Genomic DNA, 22,851 nt, shown 5'->3' on the forward strand with positions numbered 1-22,851 from the left:
ACACACGGACAATATGCGTTTCTATGTGCGGATGGTACCTGGGTGTGGAGGAGAGGAGACTCTCCTTCGGACCCGGGTACCATAGAACCTGTAAAAAAAAGAATAAAATAAAAAATAAATATGATACTTACCTTCTGATGGCCCCCGGTCTCCTTGTCTTCACTTGCCGGCAGATCGTGGTGGACTGAAGGACCTGCGCTGACGTCATTTAGTCATGTGACGGCAGGTCCTTCAGTGTAGTGTACCGCGAGCTGCCGGGAAGCCAAGACTAGTGTTGAGCCACACCCGTGTGTTCGCCGAACTGTTCGTCGAACTGTTCGTCGAACACCTTCGAACACCGTTAAAACCAATGGCAGGCAAACAAAAACACATAGAAACACATAGAAAACACCTCCAAAGGTGTCCAAAAGCTGACAAACTGCTCAGAAGACACAACTAACACATGGAAAAGTGACAAGTACATATAGTCATGCGAAAAGAAAAGAGGTGGAGGAGTAAAAGGAGGGGGAGACACAGATATAGGCATGTCATGCCCTTCTAAAATCCAAAAAGTGAGAAGCCGACACGTTCAGTTCGCTCCTGCCCGTGCCACCTCCGTGTCGCCGGGTTTGTGCCAGAGCCGCGGTGAACCCTGACGGCCAGCCCCCCTCTCCCAATACTGGTGCCTGTCCGCTGGTGGGTCGAGCGAGCCCCCCTGTGGTGGAGGCAGCTCTAAGCTTTTTAATTTAAATTGTCTCTCTAATTTGAATAAATACACTTTAAATCCATTTACAAGGATCTATTGGAGGGCAAGTCTCATGCCAGCAGCCGCGTAATTCAAGCTCCAGTAGCGTCCACTAAAGCTGCTGCAGTTAAAAAGCTTTTATAAGGATCGAGCTCGGCTGTCCACCGCAAGGCATCCTACTGCCAGTCCAAGCCCCTATGCCTTGGGGTGCCTCCTGATGCTCTTCACTGAGTATCCCGTGGTCCCGAAGCATTTCCTTTGAAAAAATGAAGTGTCCAAACTACAGGTGGTGTAGCTTGCTTAACAGCCGGGATAATCCGCTGACTAGCAGACACTGCTACTAGGCACAAAGTATTTCCTGGGCTAGATGCAGTTAAAAATTTGTAATTAGATACTCTCGTTGGATGCTGAGAAAGCATTCCATAGAGTCTCCTGGCACGCCATATATGATTCTCTTAAAAAGCTTGGGGTAGGGGTCTAGGGGACCCTTTTATAGCCAAAATCATGGCCCTGTATCGCAATACGTCACCTAGGCTGAAGATAAATGGAACTGTAGCACCCTGAGGGCTCGGTTGCTACAGACGTATTGCACCTCACCCAGAGGTGTGATATCTCACTCTCAGGTAAGGATGTAGTGTGGATCAGGACCCGACACCTGCATGCATTACACCACATTGCCGTGGGGCAGGGCGACCAATATGCCCCTGAGATGGGCACGACAGTCCCTGTCCCTGGCTGGAGTGGGGGGAGGGAACACTGAGGAAGAGGAACCCTGTAGTGCAGGAGCAGGGAGGAAGCAGTTTCTGGGTGCATTGAGAAGGGAGTATAAAAGGTGGGCACCATCTTAGTTCAGTGCAGAGAAGTCTGAGCAGAAGTGGCAGGGAGCAGGGGCTCTGCATGAGCTCTGCTCCGGAGGCGGGCCTAGTAACAGAGGCCCAGGCCTGGAAGAGGGAGAAGGAAGGAAGAGGAGCGGAGAAGGCTCCAGGAACGAAGAACGAAGGGATCTCAGGGGTGCGGACGGGCGAGTCGCCACCGCACGCCCGAATCCACCTGCGTGGAGGGGTCAGGCCAAAGGGGGAGACCGGTCCCCGAAACTAGTGGAGGCAGGAAACGACCCTCAGCTAGAAACAGGAGGCTGTGACATTTTATGTGGCGCAGCCCCTCGCTACACCCGCTAGGAAGGCATCACATAGGGTCAGGGAAACTGGCGCCAAGTTTACCAAGAGGAGGCCCGAGGCAGCCGGACAGAAGGGTTGGTAAGAAAGGCCAGACAAAGGACACACAAAGGGGGTCCTGTGAAGCACTCCAAAGTTATCTGGGAGTTGTCTGAGCCCCTCACCTGGTGAGCACAGTACGACGTGGGCAGCCGTTACCTGCAGACGTGGTCTGGATAATAAGAACTGTGAGTAAAGGCCCTGGACTGCATCACTGACTCCGTGTCATTACTGCTGCTGCCCTGCACCATCACCCCCATCCTCCGCATACACTGCCCTGAGGCTATACTCCTCCCGTGGGGAGTTATGCTACGCTCTGCTGCACCCACAACACCAGCCTCAGCGGTCTGCCCTGGAGCGGCGGTTCACTCTGACCGCAATCCACGGGTGGCGTAGTCGGACATTTAAACATCAAAACCACATAAATAGTTCCGCCACTGGTTTGACCGCCCTGAGCCACGGAACCGGGTTGCCGCCACGGAGACTACAACCACCAGCATCCACCAAAAAGGGTCCGGCTCCGGGTGTCCCAAGGCCCAGGGGGCGCGTCAGAACATTTTCATCACCTTTCACAATCACCAATGGGACAAGGCAGGGATGTTCTCTGTCCCCTCTCTTATACATCCTAGTGACGGAGCACCTGCTCTCATCAATTCGCCATAACCCCAATATTAGGTGGATTGAGGTGGGAGGCACCGAGTACAAGTGCTCTCTATTTGCTGATGATGTCCTAGTATATATCACTCAATCACATATATCCATCCATGCTGTTATGGCTGAAATAGATCACTTTGTTACATGGTCAAATTTTAAAATCAATGCAGCGAAGTCTGAGGCCCTCGATGTCTCCCTCCCCAAATCCATATAGGATTCCATCCAGTCCAACTTTCCCTTTGCCTGGCCCTCACAGGGTATCAAATACTTAGGAATTCCTATTCATAGAGACCTCTCCCATCTATGTTATCTTAATTTTGGTCCCTTTATTGAACAACTCCATACAGACCACGGTTGGCAAGTTAGAACTGTAAGATTCACTACGTGAACCACTGGTGTTTTGTGGAAAAGCACATGTACACTGTGTTCCAAATTATTATGCAAAAAGTGTTTAGGAGTGATAAGGGAAAAATTTGTTTGTTTGTCAGTTAAACTCATTGATGGTGATGTGTGTCAGGGCTCTTTATATCACTGTAAGCAATTGCAGACACCTGTGCTAATTAGTTTGGCAGGTGTGTCCAATGAAAGGCAAGACTACTTAAGAAGGCTGTCTCACATTATTAAGCAGCCTACATTTTCTGCCAAAATGGGAAAGAAAAAGGATGTGTCGGCTGCTGAGAAGCAACAAATTGTGGAGTGTTTAGGTCAAGGCATGACTACAATCAACATTGTGCGATGATCAGGATGAAGTGTCTTGGCAATCAAGAAGTATGTAGCTGATTCACAGTACACACGTGTGCGTGCTGATAAGGGCAAATTGAGGACTCTTTCGTACAGGCAATTACGTCAGGTTGAAAGAGCAGCGGCAAAAAAGCCTTGTCATAGCAGCAGACAAGTTTTTGAAGCTACTTGTGCCTCCAACGTCCCCCGAACAACAAGATGCAGGGTCCTTCAGAGGTTTGCAGCTGTGCATACGCCATCCTGTCGACCTCCTCTATCCACTTCACACAAGCAGAAACGGCTCCAGTGGGCCAAACATTACATGAAGACTGATTTCAAAACTGTTTTGTTCACGGATGAGTGCCGTGCAGCGCTCGATCGTCCAGATGGATGGAGTGGAGGATGGCTGGTTGATGGACACCCCACGCAAACACGGCTACAGCGCCAACAAGGAGGAGGTGGAGTAATGTTTTGGGCTGGAATCATGGGGAGAGAGATTGTCGGCCCCTTTAGGATCCCTGAAGGCGCTAAAGATGAACTCCATAATGTATGTGGATTTTCTCAAACAGCACTTCCTGCCATGGTTCAAGAAGAAGAACCGTGTATTTCACAGCAAGATCATTTTTCTGCATGATAATGCACCATCTCATGCTGCACATAAAACATCTGCATCTCTGGCTGATATGGGCATAAAAGGGGACAAACATGCTCCCCTGACCTCTACCCCATTCAGAACCTTTGGAGCATCATTAAAAGGAGTGTCTATGATGGCGGGAGGCAGTTCACATCTAAGCAACAGCTCTGGGAGGGTATTCTGTCCTCATGCAAAACAATTGAAGCAGAAACCATCCAAAACCTGACAAATTCAATGGACGAGAGAGTTCAGAAGCTCCTTTCGAACAAGGGGTCCTATGTGAAAATGTAACATCACCTAGAATAAAGTTTTGAGTTGAAAACTGTTTGATTTCAGTTTCTAACAACCTGCTAATGCTTATAATTTCAAAAATGACCATTTTTTTGGTCTTTATTAAAATGAAAAGGTTGATCGAAAAGTTTGGGGGATCTAAGAGTGTGGCAACCCAGTAGTCATGATTACTTCGAATTCTGACAATATGAGGGTCATGCTGCAGGTAGTGCAGCAAGAAGGCACTTATGTGTCTTGCGCATCTCGGAGCCCCAAAATTATTTTCCGGGCTAGATGCAGCTAAAAATTATTATTAATTTTAAATCTGGTGAAGCTTTAGTATAGATGGCCTAATAGGATCAGTGCTGCACACTGCTACAAAGCCCAAATTATTTTCCAGTCAAGATACAGATAAACATGATTAGTAATTTTAAATCTGGTGGAGCTTATTATAGATGGCCTAATAGAATCAGTGCTGCACACTGCTACAAAGCCCAAATTATTTTCCAGCCAAGATACAGATAAACATGATTAGTAATTTGAAAGCTTAAAACGGTTGGTAGGGTGATTTTAACCAATCATCAAGCTTTTACTCTCCCCAGGATGACACAGTGGTAGAAAAGTCGTTTCGGATCCATGATTTGTTCATCTTTATGAACGTGAGTCTGTCTACATTATCAGTGGAGAGCCGCGTGCGCTTATCTGTCAGCACACCACCAGCAGCGCTGAACACACGTTCAGACAGAACGCTGGCTGCGGGGCATGACAAGATCTCCAAGGCGTAAGTGGCTAGCTCCGGCCATTTATCCAGATTGGAAGCCCAAAAAGAGCAAGGGTCCAGTGACACAGTCGTGGCTTCAATGTTTACTTGGAGATACTCCTGTACCATCGTCTCTAGGCGTTGACTATGTGTCAGACTTCTTGTCTCCTGTGGCCTTGCAAAGGATGAGCTAAAAAAGTGGTGAAATGATTCCGCAAAATTGATGTTACCAGCAGATACTGTGGTTCTGTTACGGTTTGAGTGCTGAACACTTGACGGTCCCACGGTTGGCAAGTTGGAACTGTGAGATTCACTACGTGCACCACTGGTATTTTGTGGAAAAGCACATGTAAGATTCTGCAACAGTCTCTGCTGATACTCCTGCATGCGTGCATCCCTTTCTATGGCAGGAATAATTTCTGCAAATTTACTTTTGTACCGGGGATCTAACAGTGTGGCAACCCAGTAGTCAGGATTATTTCTAATTCTCATAATTCGAGGGTCATGTTGCAGGTAGTGCAGCAAGAAGGCACTCATGTGTGTTGCGCATCCAGGAGCACCAAGTCCCTGTTGTGTTGGTGGCGAGGTAACAATCATGCTTCCTTCCTCTGTCCTCTCCCCCCAACCTCGCACAACAGAAATGTGATCAAGGTCTCCCTCATCTGATGAGTCTTCCATCAGTTCGTCCTCCACTTCTTCCTGGGCTCCTGCACCTTCCTCACTAGTTTGGCTGCTACCATGCGCCCTGGTAAAACCATCTCCCCCACCCTCACATGCCTGCCGCCTTGGTGCTGCCGACCGTCTGGACCTTGCAGATGTTAGCCCTTCCGCATACAACTCCTCCTCCTCTACTTCCTCCACCTCCTCTTGTGCCACCACCTGACTCCGAATTCTGTTTAACATGTGCTCCAGCATGTAAATCACCGGAATAGTCATGCTGATAATGGCATCGTCAGCACTAAACATCTTCGTCGCCATTTGAAAACTGTGCAGAAGGGTGCATAGGTCCCTGATCTGAGACCACTCCTCCAGCGTGATTTGCCCCACCTCTGGATCTCGTTGGCCCAGGCTATACGTCAGAACGTATTGCACCAGGGCTTGTCGGTGCTGCCACAGTCGCTGCAACATGTGCAGAGTTGAATTCCACCGGGTAGGCACATCGCATTTTAGCCGGTGAAGTGGCAGGCCCAACGACTTCTGTAGAGATGTAAGTCGCTGAGCTGCGGGATGCGAACGGCGAAAGTGAGCACACAGCGACCGTGCCCTCTGCAGAAGGCCATCTAGTCTGGGATAGTGGGCTAAAAATTGCTGGACAACACGTGAGCCATACAAGGCACGTGTGTGACATTGCCCCGGCGAAGGGCCGCACCCAGGTTTGCAGCATTGTCGCACACGGCCTTCCCTGGTTTCAGGTCCAGTGGAGACAACCATTCATGAAATTGGTTCTCCAGAGCTGACCACAACTCCTCAGCTGTGTGACTCACATTTCCCAGACATTTCAATGTAAAAACCGCCTGATGACGTTGAGCCCTACTGCCAGCATAGTAAGGAGGTGTGCAGGATCCCTTCTGCGCAGTTAGAAAGCTTGTGGCATGACCAGACAGGCTTTGGGTGCAGGTGGAAGACCAAGAGGAGGTTGAGGAGGCAGAAGCAGTGGAGGAACTTTGACATAAAGAGGATTGACGCACAACTCGTGGGGACGGCAAGACTTGGACAGCAGCCCCTTGTCCTGCTGTCACCATAGTTACCCAGTGCCCAGTCAGCGACATGTAACGCCCCTGTCCATGTCTACTCGTCCAAGTGTCTGTGGTGAAATGCACCCTGTCACACACAGAGTTTCTCAAAGAAGCGGTGATGTTGTGTGCGACATGCTGGTGGAGCGCAGGCACACCTTTCTTTGAGAAGTAGTGCCGACTGGGCATCTGGTACTGGGGCACTGCGACGGACATAAGGTCTCGAAAATCCTCTGTGTCCACCAGGCGGAAAGGCAGCATTTCTGTAGCCAAGAACTTGCAGATGGTGAAATTCAACCTCTTAGCTTTCTCATGGCTAGGAGGAAATGGTCTTTTACTTGTCCACATCTGAGGGACCGAGGGCTGGCTATTGTGCTTAGACGGGGTTGATAAGGGTGTCCCCGGCAAACTGCCGGTCTGTTAGGAAGATGCAGGCGGACATGTTAGGTTGCCTTGATCCAAAGGTGGTGCTATCGATGTCGGACAGCGCTCAACACCAGCTGGTGTTACCACCTCCAAAGAAAATGATGACCTGCCAATCACGCTGGCTGTTGCGGGTAAAGAGGTGGCAGGTCTGCGCCCCAAAACAGGTGTGACTGCTGTCCCCCCAGTCACAGAGGATGAAGAGGCCGCAGATGCACAAGATATGGCAGATGGTGGTTGGTCCGGCTGGCTAGGCCGCATTGTAGCACACTGAGCTTCCCACTGCAACTTATGCTTCATGTCCATGTGCCGGTTCATGCATGAAGTACTCAAACTATGTATTTTTTGGCCTCTACTTAGCTTTTGCTGACAAATGTTACAGATAACACGAGTTGGGTCATCTTTATCGATCTGAAAAAATGCCCAGGCTATGCAAGGCTTAGCACCCATGCGACCTGAAGAGCCACCACGACTTGTGGTGAGAGGCAGAGTTGTGTTTGAGGATGCAGTTGTTGACGTGCTTCCAGTACTACGTCTCTGTCCAGGAAGGCGCAACCTGACCTCGTCGTCACTAGCATCTTCCTCCACCTCCTCTGCTGACCTCATCTCTTGGCTGACTGTGGGTTGACAGTAAGTGGGATCTCCAACCTCATCATCATCACCCTGTGCGTTATCACACCCGTCGTCCTCAGAGCCAACCTGTTCCTGCCCTGACAAAAAACTAAAGTTGTCGCTCCAATCAGGTATTTGAGTCTTATCATCGTCTTCCTCATTGTCTCCACCAACAGGAGTTACAGTTTGGGAATGAGGGTCTACATTATGGTCAGAACCTTCTGCGTCTGGTCCTGGATCCGACTCATAAAGATTCTGGGCATCAGTGCAGATCATTTCCTCGTCTGGATTCACAGAAGCGCTGGAGTCGACCTCTGATTCCCAGGCTATAGTATGAGTAAACAGCTCTGCAGACTCAACCATCTGTTCTACCTCATACTCAGACGGGCAGCTGGAGATTTGGGAGCTGTGAGGAAGCAAGTGCGATTGGGGTGACACCTTTGAGGACTGGAGTATTTGTGATGTTGAAGTTGATGTGGAGGAGAGCCCACTTAAAGGAGCACTTGATATCCGTTGAAGCACCTGCTGTTTTTGTGCCTCATCTGGAATTTGTAGCGATTGGCGTGGCCGTAAGAAAGGGATCTTATCACATTGTCCGCTAAAAGAAGTAGACATTTTAGTTTGGCTGGAAGATGGTCTTTCTTCTGCAGATGTTACTGTTGCTTTAACACCTACCCCACGGACACAACCTTTTTTCCCCTTCCCAACACGCCTATTCCCCTTTCCACCAGCAGCAGGCCTTTTTCCACTCATTTTGGTGGTTAACTAATTAATAACTCTGGAGTGGTTTGCACAAAAAAACAATGGATGGGAACCGAGCAGAGCTGAGTGGCCAAACTGTGGTATTAGGCCAAAACTATTGGCTGGGTTAGATGCAGAAAAAAATTATATTCAATTTGCAACCTGATGGAGGTCAGTATAGATGGACTAATAGAGAAAGTCCCACACACTGCTAGAAGGCCAAATATTTTTTCAGAGGTAGATGCAGAAAAAAATATATTCAGTTTGCAACCTGATGGAGGTCAGTATAGATGGACTAATACAACAAGTCCCACACACAGCTAGAAGCCCAATATTTTTTCAGAGGTAGATGCAGAAAAAAATATATTCAGTTTGCAACCTGATGGAGGTCTGTATAGATGGATTAATAGAACAAGTCCCACACACAGCTAGAAGCCCAATATTTTTTCAGAGGTAGATGCAGAAAAAAATATATTCAGTTTGCAACCTGATGGAGGTCAGTATAGATGGACTAATACAACAAGTCCCACACACAGCTAGAAGCCCAATATTTTTTCAGAGGTAGATGCAGAAAAAAATATATTCAGTTTGCAACCTGATGGAGGTCTGTATAGATGGATTAATAGAACAAGTCCCACACACAGCTAGAAGCCCAATATTTTTTCAGAGGTAGATGCAGAAAAAAATATATTCTCGTTTGCAACCTGATGGAGGTCTGTATAGATGGATTAATAGAACAAGTCCCACACACAGCTAGAAGCCCAATATTTTTTCAGAGGTAGATGAAGAAAAAAATATATGCAGTTTGCAACCTGATGGAGGTCAGTATAGATGGACTAATACAACAAGTCCCCACACAGCTAGAAGCCCAATATTTTTTCAGAGCTAGATGCAGAAAAAAATTATATTCAATTTGCAACCTGATGGAGGTCAGTATAGATGGACTAATAGAATGATGCTATGCCCAAAAGATTTTACTTCACTAGGTGCAGTAAAAAAATTGGTATTCTATACACAGGTGGTATATCTTGCAACACAGATAGGCTACTCCACTGACTAACACACTCTGCAATAGGCCAAAAAGGATTAGCTTTGCTAGATTCAGCCAAATGCTGTGAAAAAAACTTGCACAGCACTGGCACAGACCTGCCTGGCAAAAACTGATAGGAACTGATGTAACCTAGTCCTGAAAAGGACTCCAATTACAATTAGTCTTTACTCCCACAATCTATCTATTTAAGAGCACAGACCTGCCTGATAAAAGTCGTAGGAAATGCTGTAACCTAGTCCTTAAAAGGACTGCAATCACAACTATTCCCTACTCCCAAGCTATCTGTAGATTTATGCGAAAATTGGCTTGAAATTAACAAGGTATAGCGCACACAGCAACAGCGGTGCCGTCTAACACGCAGCTGCAGCAGTGAGAAAATGGTGGCGACGGGGAAAATGGCTGGGTCTTATAGGGCAAGGACATGTGACATACACTGCCAATGACACATGCCCTTGCTTGTGTGAAAAAAAACACTTCGCTCCGTGTGTGCGCTGCTGATAGGCTGACAGACTGCACCTCCCCACTGTAAATGCGGGAAAGAGAAAAAAAAAATGGAGATCTTCATTGTTCCTGCAGAGATCCATCCCCTGCCCCTCCCCCCACCCCGCTGTACACTCAAACTGCGTATTAACATTAATTTTCATCATTACTGAGAAAAAATCCAGTTATGATTTTGGTGCACGAACAGTTATCGAACATAACCTCGAACAGCCGAATTTTTCTCAAATTGTTCGTGTTCGCCGAACGGCTCGAACACCGCCCAAAACAGCTCGAATTTGAGATTGGCGAACAGTTCGAGTAGAACAACGCTCATCTCTAGCCAAGACGGAGCGAAGCAAGACTCCGGGGGCCATCAGGAAGTAAGTATAAATTTATTTTTTCATTTTTTTACATTCTTTACGATCACACTATATAAATCCATGTCGGTTGCATGGATTTATATAGTGTGACCAAGTTGTCAAGCACTTTCCAAGTGATGCTAAAATCGCTTGGAAAGCGCTTGACAACCCGCATGCGGAAATGCATGTGAAGAACGTTTCACTTCCGCTTGTCCCTGGCAGGAAAAACGCATGTACAATCCGCTTGTACAATCCGCATGTACAATCCGCATGCGTTTTTTCTGCCAGGGGAGATGCAGAAATGCTCAGGAAAAAATCTGGAGCATTTCTGCATTGTGGGCACAAATCCTTAACATGTAACTTTGTCTGCTAAGATGTTTTTGATTGAAAAAGCTTTTGATTTCAGTAAATGTGACCTCTTCATGCGGCAAATTCAGCACATAACCATTTTCATTTTTTTACAACTTATAAAATGTTTGGAAACTCTGCTGTGCATAATAATTTGGAACAGTGCAATTTTGAGTTTTTTTAGTTTTGAAAAAAATCCTGTTATCATCGGGAGGTTTGTCCAATAACATTTGATTTATACTATATAACTATAGTTGATGATTTGAACATTTTATTGACTCTTTTGCTTCGACCATTTAGGAAAATCAGAGAAAAATAGCATTTGCATAATCATTTAGAAAGCTGCGTATATGTTCTAACATCCTTGTAGGCTTCTACTTAGATCCCATGGAAAGGAACAGGATCCGTTAGGGTCCCAGCTGTCTAACCCACAGAAATCAATAAATTCTCACCAAACCTATGGATAGGGGATATCTTATAAATGCGGTACAACCTCTTTTAAACATGCTACCAAAAATAAAAATGTATATTAAATAGATGGCGAGATAACAAATGTAATACATATTTTTCAGTATCTACTAACTACATTGCATAATTGTATTACAGAGGCCTCAAGATAAGGAGTTCCCTGATGGAAACAACATTGGAGACAATGACTGGACCCCAGCAGCCACATTAGCCACGTTGGAGAGGAGGAATGACTTGCCTCTGGAAGAGAATTTTGAAGAGCTTCAGTATTTCCCAAATTTCTATAGACTTATAAAAAGTTTAAATTCAGGTAAATTTTCAAAAAACATTCATTTCTTACTAATTTGGAGTAATGGATTGTTTTTAGCTTTATTTTTTAAGTGCACTTTTTATATACCTTTCCCTTTTTCATATCCTAGAAAATGACGCCAAAGAGAAGGAAACCTTGATAACTATTATGAAAACGCTGATTGATTTTGTAAAGATGATGGTGAAATATGGGACAATTACTCCAGACGAAGGAGTCAGTTACTTGGGTAAGCATGACATGCTTCATTTCTTTTATTTCTCTCTCATGTGACTATCCAGATAGAACAAAATGCTGGAGATCATTTGTCAGCTTTGCTATGTAAAGTCAGATGAGTAAAGGTGTCCATAAAGTAGAGATTTTAAACAACTAAAAAGTTGATTTAAACCATTTTCTGTTGACCATGGCCACTTATGAACCAGCTTGATATATGCTGACCGATTGTGGAAATCTGTTATAAAGTTGCTTTGTTAGATTTCTGCAGTGTAAAAAGTCATTAATAGCAAGTGACAGCTATCCATCCTATCAATAAATCCCCATACCGGGCCATGGAACACAGCAAAGATTTTGTCTGACTTATTGTCCAAGCTGACAATCTTCACAGACCAAATAAATAACCTAGACCTTCAAAAAATTGGCTTTTAAAATCTCTATTGTATGGCCGGCTATAAAGGCAGATGGCAGCTCCACTATACTGCTGATATCACAAATAATGCAGGGAATAACAGTATACACATAGATAAGACAGTGTATGCATTTGCCCTGTCACTTCCTAGTCTCTGAAGGAGGCACTGTGCTCCTCCTCGTAGGGCCTGGAAAAGTCTATGACATTTCTCAATTTCTCTTAATTGGGCCCCACTTCATTCCTAAATATTTCTAAGGCCACGGCCCCACTATCAGTATTTGGTCAGTGTTTTTCCTCAGGAGTGGGAGCCAAAACCAGGTGAGGAACAATCAGAGAAAAGGTATAATAGAAACAAGTCACCAATTCTGCATTTATCACCCACTCCTGGTTTTGGCTTCCACTCCTGAGAAAAAATACTGACCGAATACTGACCAAATACTGATAGTGGGGCCGTGGCCTAAGACATTAAAAATATGTGATAGGAAAAATAACAGTCAGTCCTTAAAATACCATTGTTGTTATCTAAATAAATTGTCAAAATTCTATCCCAGTTAATTCCGCAATATAATTTGAAATATAAAGTGCACTTTTTAGGAAGGAAATATCTTGGTAAAAAAGTTTATGTGTTATGGACATCGTCCTATGATCCAGGAGAACGCCGGTCCTGACTAGCTGAGATGGGTGATAGTTCCTCTGGAGCCAACCACTGAGCTCCTGTAGACCAATAGTAGACAGAGTGAAGGAGCTGCACACCTAAAGGCCCTTGTAGATGTCTCAAATAGGATTTATTGTCAGTAGTTCTTATCCATTGGTTACAACGTGGTAAGTACAGTATTACGTAATGTTTTAGGAGAAAAGCCCTTCATCGGAATAGGCTATGTTCATTGCATATAGGTCAAGGGAATCTAGGTGCAGGTGAGCTTCCCCCAAACAGGGACAACCAGGAACCAACTAAATCAAGGCCTGCGGTGTGTGTTTGAGGGAAGCCCAGCCTCCACCCTGGGGAAGTCCACCCCACACCCGTGATCTCCTTGGCCTATATGCAGTGAACATAGCCTATACATCCGATGAAGGGTTTTTAACCCGAAACGTTACATAATACTGTACTTATCGCGTTGTAACTAGAACATATGAAATACTGACTCTGTCATTTCAGCTAGGTAAGTTTTACTCTGAAATGCTGCGACACTTCAGAGAAAATATACATTTAATAGCCGGCGGGGACTATGCGGCTCGGACGACTAGTCCAAGTGGCCGGGTTTCTCCCTGACTTCCTCCTCTTGAGTGACAGGTCTCTCCCTATGCACACATGTATGGACAGATCTGACACTCAAGGCAATGGGGCATGGAGAAACCGCAAAGGACCGGCTTCTCAGACTTTGGCCTCCGGCTGGCTTTTAACTGTATGTTTTCTCTAAAAAGCTGCAGCATTATCATGTAAAACATGCCTGACTGAAGTGACAGAGCCAGTGTCTGATACATGTCAACCGTGGTTCACTTTAATATTCAACAGTACATGATGGTAAAAGTGAAGTTTCATTTCAAGAGTAAATTAGCATTTTCTTGTGCTTTTCTGTCATCATTAATGTAAAATATTCTCTTTGTTATACAAATGAGCCCCAGCAGGAAATTAATATTCAGAACAATTAAAATCTATGTTTGCTCATGGGTTATTAGAATATTTCTTAATCACTGCTAACCCATCTTAAGCTTTAAGGAATCTAGGGCAGCTTTCTACAGTATTTCTTGATAGATAAAGGTTTTAAAGGCTTTTTTAAGGAATAGATCCAAAGATTAAATGAAATAATGTAGATCAAACAATTTTCTCTGATTTGAATGCATAGCGCTGGGACAGCTTGTTTTATCCCAGAGATTTGATGGAATATATATTCCATATACAGGTGCTTCTCACAGAATTAGAATATCATCAAAAAGTTAATTTATTTCAGTTCTTCAATACAAAATGTGAAACTCATATATTATATAGAGTCATTACAAACAGAGTTATCTATTTCAAGTGTTTATTTCTGTTAATATTGATGATTATGGCTTACAGCCAATGAAAACACAAAAGTCATTATCTCAGTAAATTAGAATGATTAATAAAAAACACCTGCAAAGGCTTCCTATGCGTTTAAAAAGGTCCCTTAGTCTGTTTCAGTAGGCTCCACAATCATGAGGAAGACTGCTGACTTGAAAGATGTCCAGAAGGCCGTCATTGACACACTCCACAAGGAGGGTAAGCCACAAAAGGTCATTGCTAAAGAAGATGGCTGTTCGCACAGTGCTGTATCCAAGCATATTAATGTTGAGTTGAGTGGAAGGAAAGAGTGTGGTAGAAAAAGGTGCACAAGCAACCGGGATAACCGCAGCCTTGACAGGATTGTTAAGAAAAGGCCATTCAAACATTTGGGGGAGATTCACAAGGAGTGGACTGCTGCTGGAGTCATTGCTTCAAGAGCCACCACACACAGACGTATCCAGGACATGGGCTACAAGTGTCGCATTCCTTGTGTCAAGCCACTCATGACTAATAGACAACGCCAGAAGCGTCTTACCTGGGCCAAGGAGAAAAAGACCTGGACTGTTGCTCAGTAGTCCAAGGTGTTGTTTTCAGATGAAAGTAAATTTTGCATTTCATTTGGAAATCAAGGTCCCAGAGTCTCCAAGAGTGGAGAGGCCACAATCCAAGCTGCTTGAGGTCTAGTGTGAAGTTTCCACAATCAGTGATGGTTTGGAGAGCCATGTCATTTGCTGGTGTAGGTCCACTGTGTTTTATCAAGACCAAAGACTGCCCAGCTGACTACCAGAACATTTTAGAGCACTTCATGCTTCCCTCTGCCGACAAGCTTTTTGGAGATGGAAATTTCATTCTCCAGCAGAACTTGGCACCTGTCCACACTGCCAAAAGTACCAATACCTGGTATAAAAACAACAGTATCATTGTGCTTGATTGGCCAGCAAACTCGCCTGACCTTAACCCCATAGAGAATCTATGGGGTATTGTCAAGAGGAAGATGAGAGACACCAGACCCAACAATGCAGACGAGCTGAAGGCTGCTATCAAAGCAACCTGGGCTTCCATAACACCTCAGCAGTGCCACAGCCTGATCTCCTCCATGCCACGCCGCATTGATGCAGTAATTGATGCAAAAGGAGCCCCGACCAAGTATTGAGTGCATTTACTGAACATACATTTCAGAAGGCCAACATTTCTGATTTTAAAAACATTTTTCAAGCTGGTGTTACAAAGTATTCTAATTTACTGAGATAATGACTTTTGTGTTTTCATTGGCTGTAAGCCATAATCATCAATATTAACAGAAATAAACACTTGATATAGATCACTCTGTTTGTAATGACTCTATATAATATATGAGTTTCACTTTTTGTATTGAAGAACTGAAATAAATTAACTTTTTGATGATATTCTAATTTTGTGAGAAGTACCTGTATATACCAGCAGTGTATAATGCTATTGGGAGGAAATTGTCCAGGCATGGTATAAAATTTGGCAAAAGATCCAAAGGCATTAGGCCCAATAATATAGCATTGATGTCTGCAGTGGAAAAGATATCTCCTGTTTTACAAGGAAATGTTCTTCCATAATTAAATGAAAAGCACCATTAGAAATCATAAGATTATAAATTCTGAATAACGTTTCTCCTTGTGGAGAGTGACATACCGGCTCTGGCATGCCATGGTAAGGTGGCTTATTCGCAGTGCCAGTCCAGTTCAGAGCCTCTCATCTAGCCAAATCAGTTCTCATACTTTGCACTGACGAGGGCCAACAGCCCGAAACACCGTGTCTGCAAATTGAGATTCTAATTTGGCTATTATCCTAAGTCATATTGCACGACTCGTTAAAGGGTTGATTGTAACTTATAGGATTGCTGCTTCCAATAGGTGGCGCTATAGAGTTCAAGTCCTCTTTTTCTCTGAAGAGGCAATTTGCATATTAAATTCTGAATGAACTGAATACCAAATATCTCTCCTGTCTTGTCGCCTGTGAATGAAGCCGTGTGTATGATCCCCATGCCTAATGGTGACGCTGGTAGCCACTTAGCCGGCAGTTGCCTAGGACTCAGCACATTGTTATGTTACTAAACTGCCTCGAAAGTGGATGCCAGCTTCACTACTGCCTTTGTGTGCAACATAAGACACTATCAAAATACAGCCCTAGTCATACGTAACGTGAGGGTGGCAGTTGGGACTGCAAAGGAAACTTGGGAGCTGACAGGTCCCCTTTAATCACTACATAATAGAAGTATATGGATTATTTTTGTTACACTACCTCTGCTTGCAGTCTGTGAAAACATTTTTTGGTAATATTAATAGACCGAAAATAGGTCTGGTCCTGCTGGCCATGTCGTGACAGAGTTGCATTTACATACATAGGATGAAAACTTGCTTCAAATGATATCATACAGGTGTGGATACAGTTTGCGCTACAGTGGGCACATCCATAGTAATAGGAAATACTATGAAACGTATCTCGGCAGGGCTAGAGATGTGATCAGGGACTACTATCATTACAGAAGAGAAGCATAGTGAATATATATAACGGAGAGATCAGTGTAGCCGCTGTAAATTTCAGAAACAGGGTTAATCCTGATAAAAGCCTTCAGAATACTGAGGTTTGACAGGAAGATAAGAAAAGTGGGGGACACAGAGGACAGACTGAGTAGGTGACCAGAGAGTAATTTTATCAATCAATCAAGTATGCAGTTAGATTTAGTAAGTGCATAGAGCCTGTACTGTGAAATCTGTTACAGGGAATTACAGGGATTTCCCGCTACCCCTCCAAAGTATTACCATCGCACTCCAGTTGATTGACATGTCTCTTCAATATGTGTACATGGGGAGAGGCGTCAGTCAATTGGAGCGGTGTGCGAATGAGCAGAGTGGGGACTTCATCTGACTAATCAGGTCTCTCCTTATAATTCCCAACCGGGTTATCAAACTATATGTTCTCTGAAACGCTGTGGCATTTTAGAGTAAAACATATCTGGTTGCAATCATGCAGTCAGGTTGTGATTCATGCTGCCCGTGGTTGGTTTGGGCACCATGAATCTGGTGACAAGTTGCCTGTAAAGGGAATCTTTCAGCAGGATTTCACACCACCAACTATTTATATGTATAAATAAATGCATGTAACTCTTTCAAAGACAAGTCCAGCAATACATTTACATGGCCAGTCTGTTCCTCCATTACTGAGAAATTAATTTCTGTGCAAATGAGGCTGAAGAGCTACTACAGATCTGAAGCCTCTGTCACTCCAGCTCTATTCCTCGCCCTTCTGCTTGACTGATGACTTCTGTGCCTGAAGTCACACAGCATAGAGCAGGGGTGGGGAATCTATTTTCTGCCAAGGGCCATTTGGATATTTATACCATCCTCCGGGGGCCGTACAAAGTGTGCGCTAACTTCGCCCACGTATGTCCTGACGCTGGCACTGGTGTCAGGAAATAATCTTTCACTGCATGCACCTCAGTGCTCAGTGCTGAACACTGCATGTGCGTGCTCACAGAGCAAATATAAAATGGATTTAAAATGGATCGGCGGCCATCAAGACACAGCTGCCAGCCCAAGTACTGCGGTCCCCAGGAATCTGCCTGAGAGCCGGATAAAAGGTTATCGAGGGCCAAAAATGGCCTGGGGCCTGAGGTTTCCCACCCCTGGCATATAGGTTGTCAATCACACAGGAGGAAGCAGCAATAGACAGAGAATAGAGCTGGAGTGATAGAGGCTTTAGATCTACAACCTGATTTGCATATTGATTCAATTGCTGGTTTCTCAGAAATGGAGGAACGGACTGGCCATCTAAAGGTAAAGCTCGACTTGTCTTTGAAAGAGCTGCATGCACAAATAAAAAGTTTAGTGTGTGGAATCCTGCTGACAAATTCCCTTTAAGATTTAACTGCCTTTTGTGGATTTTTTTCAATTGTTGGGTGCAGTTGTTTACAATACATGGAAAGTCTGATAACATTGTATTAGGGTCACATGACTGCGCCTCTGCTGTGTTGCCCTATGATCAGTTACATTAAGTGTTCTGATGAAGTGCTCTTCCCAGCAACAAAAACATGAAATGTCCCTGATCATGTGGCAGTTCCTCCTCAATGCAAACAGCCCCTTGAGTGTTACAGCAGATGTCATGTAAAGAAGGGATATACAGAAAACGGGCAAGACTTATTTCATGAAGTTATTTGATGAAGTTAAATAACTCCTCTAAGTACAGCATAATATAGTTATCCTCTCTGTGTACTCAGTTATACTGTGATCCAGATTGTATGTTGCCTGTGTAGAGACAATTTATAAGCATTTGATGCAAATAAATAATGAATATGTCTAGGACATTTCCATATGAAGGTTATTGATTTTTTTACCAACTTCATGGAATAACAGATAGATGTAATTTAAAGCCATGTGCATAATCGGAAATATTCTGCAAACAGTACATCATCCGCACTATGGATCTGAATGTCAATAAGATAACCTCTGCATGTTTTTGACTACAGAGCAATATTTTAATGATCGGCTAAATCTCAAGGTCTCTCAAACTCCCCAGGTCAATTTATTTTTAACAGAAAATTTTTCTAAACAATAAATAGCAGCCAGTCTGGCAGAATAATATAGAATGATTGCCCTTGTGAATCTCCTTAGCCCTTCCTAACCTTGGTTCCTTTTATCTCTATGCAATCTGTCTGCTAAATATTAATGTACGTAGAAAAGCTATCAGTCTCCAGAAAACGACTTTGTACGGCAGAGATTGATGTCCACACGTAATGTTGGAATTCAGTTTTCTTTTAAGGATACTTTGAGATTGTTCTCTGGTTTTAGCACCAATGTCAGAACAGACTGGAGACAGGCAGTGTTCTTTGTGAAACAAGTCTGAAACTAGCTTGTCCAGTTCTATGAGAAAAGGTCTGCTTTCATCTAGAAAGAGTGCCACTTTTGTTCATAGGCTGTGACTGGTAATGCAGCTTAGCCCCAATCAAGAATCCTATTCGTTACCTTTAAAGTGAATCTGTCACCCCCTGGGACGTATATCACCTACTAATATGGGCATACAGGTGATAAAAAATGTTACTCTAGTCATATCTGTATGCCTCATATTAATGGTCTTGTTGTTGTGAAATCTTATATTATAACTTTATGGTAATGATTCCTCCAGGCCTCAGGCCCGTAAAGAATCCCCACCTCCTCTCTTTATTATAATAGTACCCCCTCCCCTGCACGTCACAGTATTCTGTGATGTGCAGTTGCGGCACTGTAATCTCACGCCTGCGCCTTGAACTCCCTCCACAATCCTCCCTTCTATGGGAGAAAGTCTCCGTGACTCACCGGCACCTGCGCAGAAGCAATATTTTACTCCACATGCAAGGGGTAATTTTCTTGCTATTCTCAGACTTACAAAGTTTGTTGCAGGTCATGTACAGCATCAATGAAAAGAATATTTAGTCAGATAAATATATCTAAACAGCACTGTGAGTTTATAAAACTTGCATTAAAGGGGTTGTCTGGTCCAAATCGATAAATCTGCAGCCACTCTGTGTGATCAGCTTCCTATGACCTACATGTCCATATAGACAGTTTAGAAGGGTTGATTCTTCTGGCAGAAGCCAGTATAGATTTGTGAAGTTTATACTAATTACTGTCAGCTACTCAGTGTCCTTCTGCTGCTGAGATCTCACACTGCTCAGTACAAGCTGCAGCTGTCAGGCTGGGTGGGTAGAGACTAAATACACTTGGAGGCATGAGTGGTCTCACGCTTTAACTGAACTCATAAATGCTTATTTTATCTTCAGGATTATACAGCCATTCTGACATGAATTGTTAAAGTAGTACATCACCCATATCAGGCCAAAGAGATCTAATTACAATAGTTGCAGTCTGTATTAAGTCTCGTGACTTAAATCTGTTGACAGATCTTCTTTAATGGGAATCTGTCAACAGGATTTTATCCCCAAATCTATTTATATGTGCATGTAGCTCTTTCAAAGACAAGTCCAGCAATACCTTTATATGGCCAGTCAATTCCTCCACTTCAGCGTTTGAATTGATATGGAAATGAGGCTGAAAAGCTATTGTAGATCTAAATCACTCCAGCTCTATTCACTGCCCAACTCTGCCTGTTCCTGCTTGCCTCTAAGCTTTATGACTTCAGGCAAAGGAGCTGTGAATTCAAACATGAGAAGGTGGCATTAACGAGGAATAGAGCTGCAGTGACAGAGGTTTCAGATCTACAAATGGCTCTTTACCCTCATTTGCATGCCATTTCTTTTGTTTTCACAGTAATGGAGGAATGAACTTGCCATGAAAAGGTATTACTGGACTTGTCTTTAAAAGAGTTATATGCATACTTAAAAAGTTTGTGTGTGAAATCCTGCTTACAGATTCCCTTTAAAGGTAACCTGTCATCAGATTCATTCTGCCCACACCACGTGTAGCATGAATCAGAGCCTTACTGCATAATTGCAGTGAGGTATGTTTTACTCTAACATGCCACAGCGTTTCAGAGAAGACATAGTTTGAAAAGCCGTCTTGGAACTATAAGGAGAGACCTGATTAGTCTGATGCAGTCCCAGGTCGGCTTCGTCCCACCCTGTTCCAGTCGACTGACAGGTCCCTCCGAATGTACACACACAATCAATTAACTGGAGTGGAGTGGCAAATAGCCTATAGGGACTATACAGGTCTCTCCTTGTGGTAACCAGCCGGAGATTCTAAGTAAAACATATCTGGAAATCACACATCTAGCCTCTGATTTATGCTGCCTGTAGTTTATGCAGCATGAATCGAATTACAGGTTCCCTTAAAACTCGCTTTTAAGGAACATTAATGTTTAACGGTAAATAACAAAAATCAAGTTTCAGAACTGTGACCTTGTAGTGCTAAACTAGATACACTATCGATTCATCTTGAGAATTTGATCATTCACTGTTCCTATATTTAGTGCCTGCAATTGTAAAGATGAGCATCCAGACAGATCAAAGCAGTATATTAAAAATTAAGTATTGTATTAAGCAATATCTTGTTTCATATCCATTATCAGCAGTAGAGTGCCTCAAAGCATTTGGTAAGAGTGCAAATAATTATTACATTACTGGAAATGCTTCCTATAAATGATACTCCTGTATATTTAAGAGTATATTCTAGCTAAGTAGAGCCAAGTCTTTCTGTAATTACTGATTTGTGCTTTAGACTCACATTTAAAAGGTAAAAAATGCTGATGTAAATGACCAGTTGAACTTATAAATGCTTTGTGCAATTTTTGTATTGTTCCAAAGCACCTAATATGTAAAATGAAGCAACTTTATAAATTATCTTCATCGATAATATCTAGTGAATTTGTGTATACAGTTATTCACAAAAAAACTATATTCTGCTCACCTCCCATATGAAAACACGTGCAGAGCCACGAGGTGTGCAAGGACAAGAGATAAGTATAGTCACAAAAGATAGGTCCAACACTTGGTCTCCTAAAAGGATTAGGATAAAAACATTACCAGTTCTAAACGCATAGGCCAGTTTTGCTCTTTCCAGGATGTCCTGTTTTTAATGTGTGTATTTTTTATTTTGTGATGAACCAATAAACATCTAATGTTTTTATCCTGATCCTTTAGGGAGACCAAGTACTGGACAAATTCTTATTAAACAAATTACCGCATATATTTTTGTCTGTTTTGATAGGATATAATTGTTATATCTGTTTAGAATCTATTTCCTTATCTGTGAGAACTTCACTCTGAATTTAAATCTCCCTAGCTGTGCCACAGCTGCAGTCCATGATCTAGCATAGAGTTATTAAGGTAAGTATATTCTGATATATATAATCACATAGGCAGTTAAAAGTAGCTCATAGCCTTCCCAACATGTTTCACCTAGATAGGTGTCATCATTGGATTGAGGCAATAATGAGCTGTCACATAAACCAGTGGACCTTTTAAAGGCTTTGCAATGACATCATCACTGTTATCAACCAATGGGAAGAGACATATTGTGTGCCCATTAGAAAATCTCTATACACAGTACCCTTCCTTGTACCCCGTAGCCAAACACATCATGTTCAACATCCCAAATATTTTCGGATTGGGTGCATATTTGCTAAGAACACCCACTAGACGCCGTGACATAGTTCTAATCTGACCCTCGTCCAATCTGCTTTTTCGGCATCAGATGCCGAGTGGTTGTCATGTGACAAGTAGCTTCCTTCCCCCCTTGTCTATTGGTTGTATACAGCTCACCTAGTTTTCTCTGTCTACATACAGCTACTGTGCAAGCTTACAATTGTAAGATGGGCAATAAATATATAATCAAAGGGGTCTGGCCTCCAGGATCCCCAATGATCTTAAGAATCAGAGCAGTAGTATGCATACATGACCATGTTTCCTATAGGCAGTAGTCATGAGTGTACACTATTGCTTCATTTACACAAGAGTTATGGGACCATCATTTCCGGGATCACTGGGGGTCAGACCCAATGATCAGTATAGGTGTTGTAAGGCGGCGGTGTTCACGCCGTGCAGTAACTGAGGCAGTGACCCAAGCAAGTCCAACATAAACAGCTTTTATCCAGCAACTCACGGGTAAACAGAAAGTCCTCCGGTTCGCAGCCGGGTTAACATGAGTCCATAAACAATGGTTGCCGGGGACAATGGCCGCGCCGGGCCGCTCTAAGTCTGACAGGTACAGAGCCTTCCCAGGCGGGGGTTCAGCCACACTCAA

General features: G+C 43.6%; 1 protein-coding gene across 1 annotated transcript in view; it reads left to right on the plus strand.

Annotated features, from left to right (window-relative positions):
* The window catches only part of SCG3 (secretogranin III), a 109,580-nt gene that overhangs the window by 22,180 nt on the left and 64,549 nt on the right, over positions 1 to 22,851 (plus strand). The window contains exons 7-8 of the mRNA XM_073653037.1: positions 11,330 to 11,501; positions 11,611 to 11,727. Of these exons, the coding sequence (XP_073509138.1) occupies positions 11,330 to 11,501; positions 11,611 to 11,727 (289 nt within the window). The remainder of the gene's footprint in view (positions 1 to 11,329; positions 11,502 to 11,610; positions 11,728 to 22,851) is intronic.

This window comes from Phyllobates terribilis, unplaced genomic scaffold (genome assembly GCF_046119375.1).
Source record: "Phyllobates terribilis strain yellow unplaced genomic scaffold, ASM4611937v1 Scaffold_11__3_contigs__length_659146591, whole genome shotgun sequence".
Classification (NCBI taxonomy): Eukaryota; Metazoa; Chordata; class Amphibia; order Anura; family Dendrobatidae; genus Phyllobates; species Phyllobates terribilis.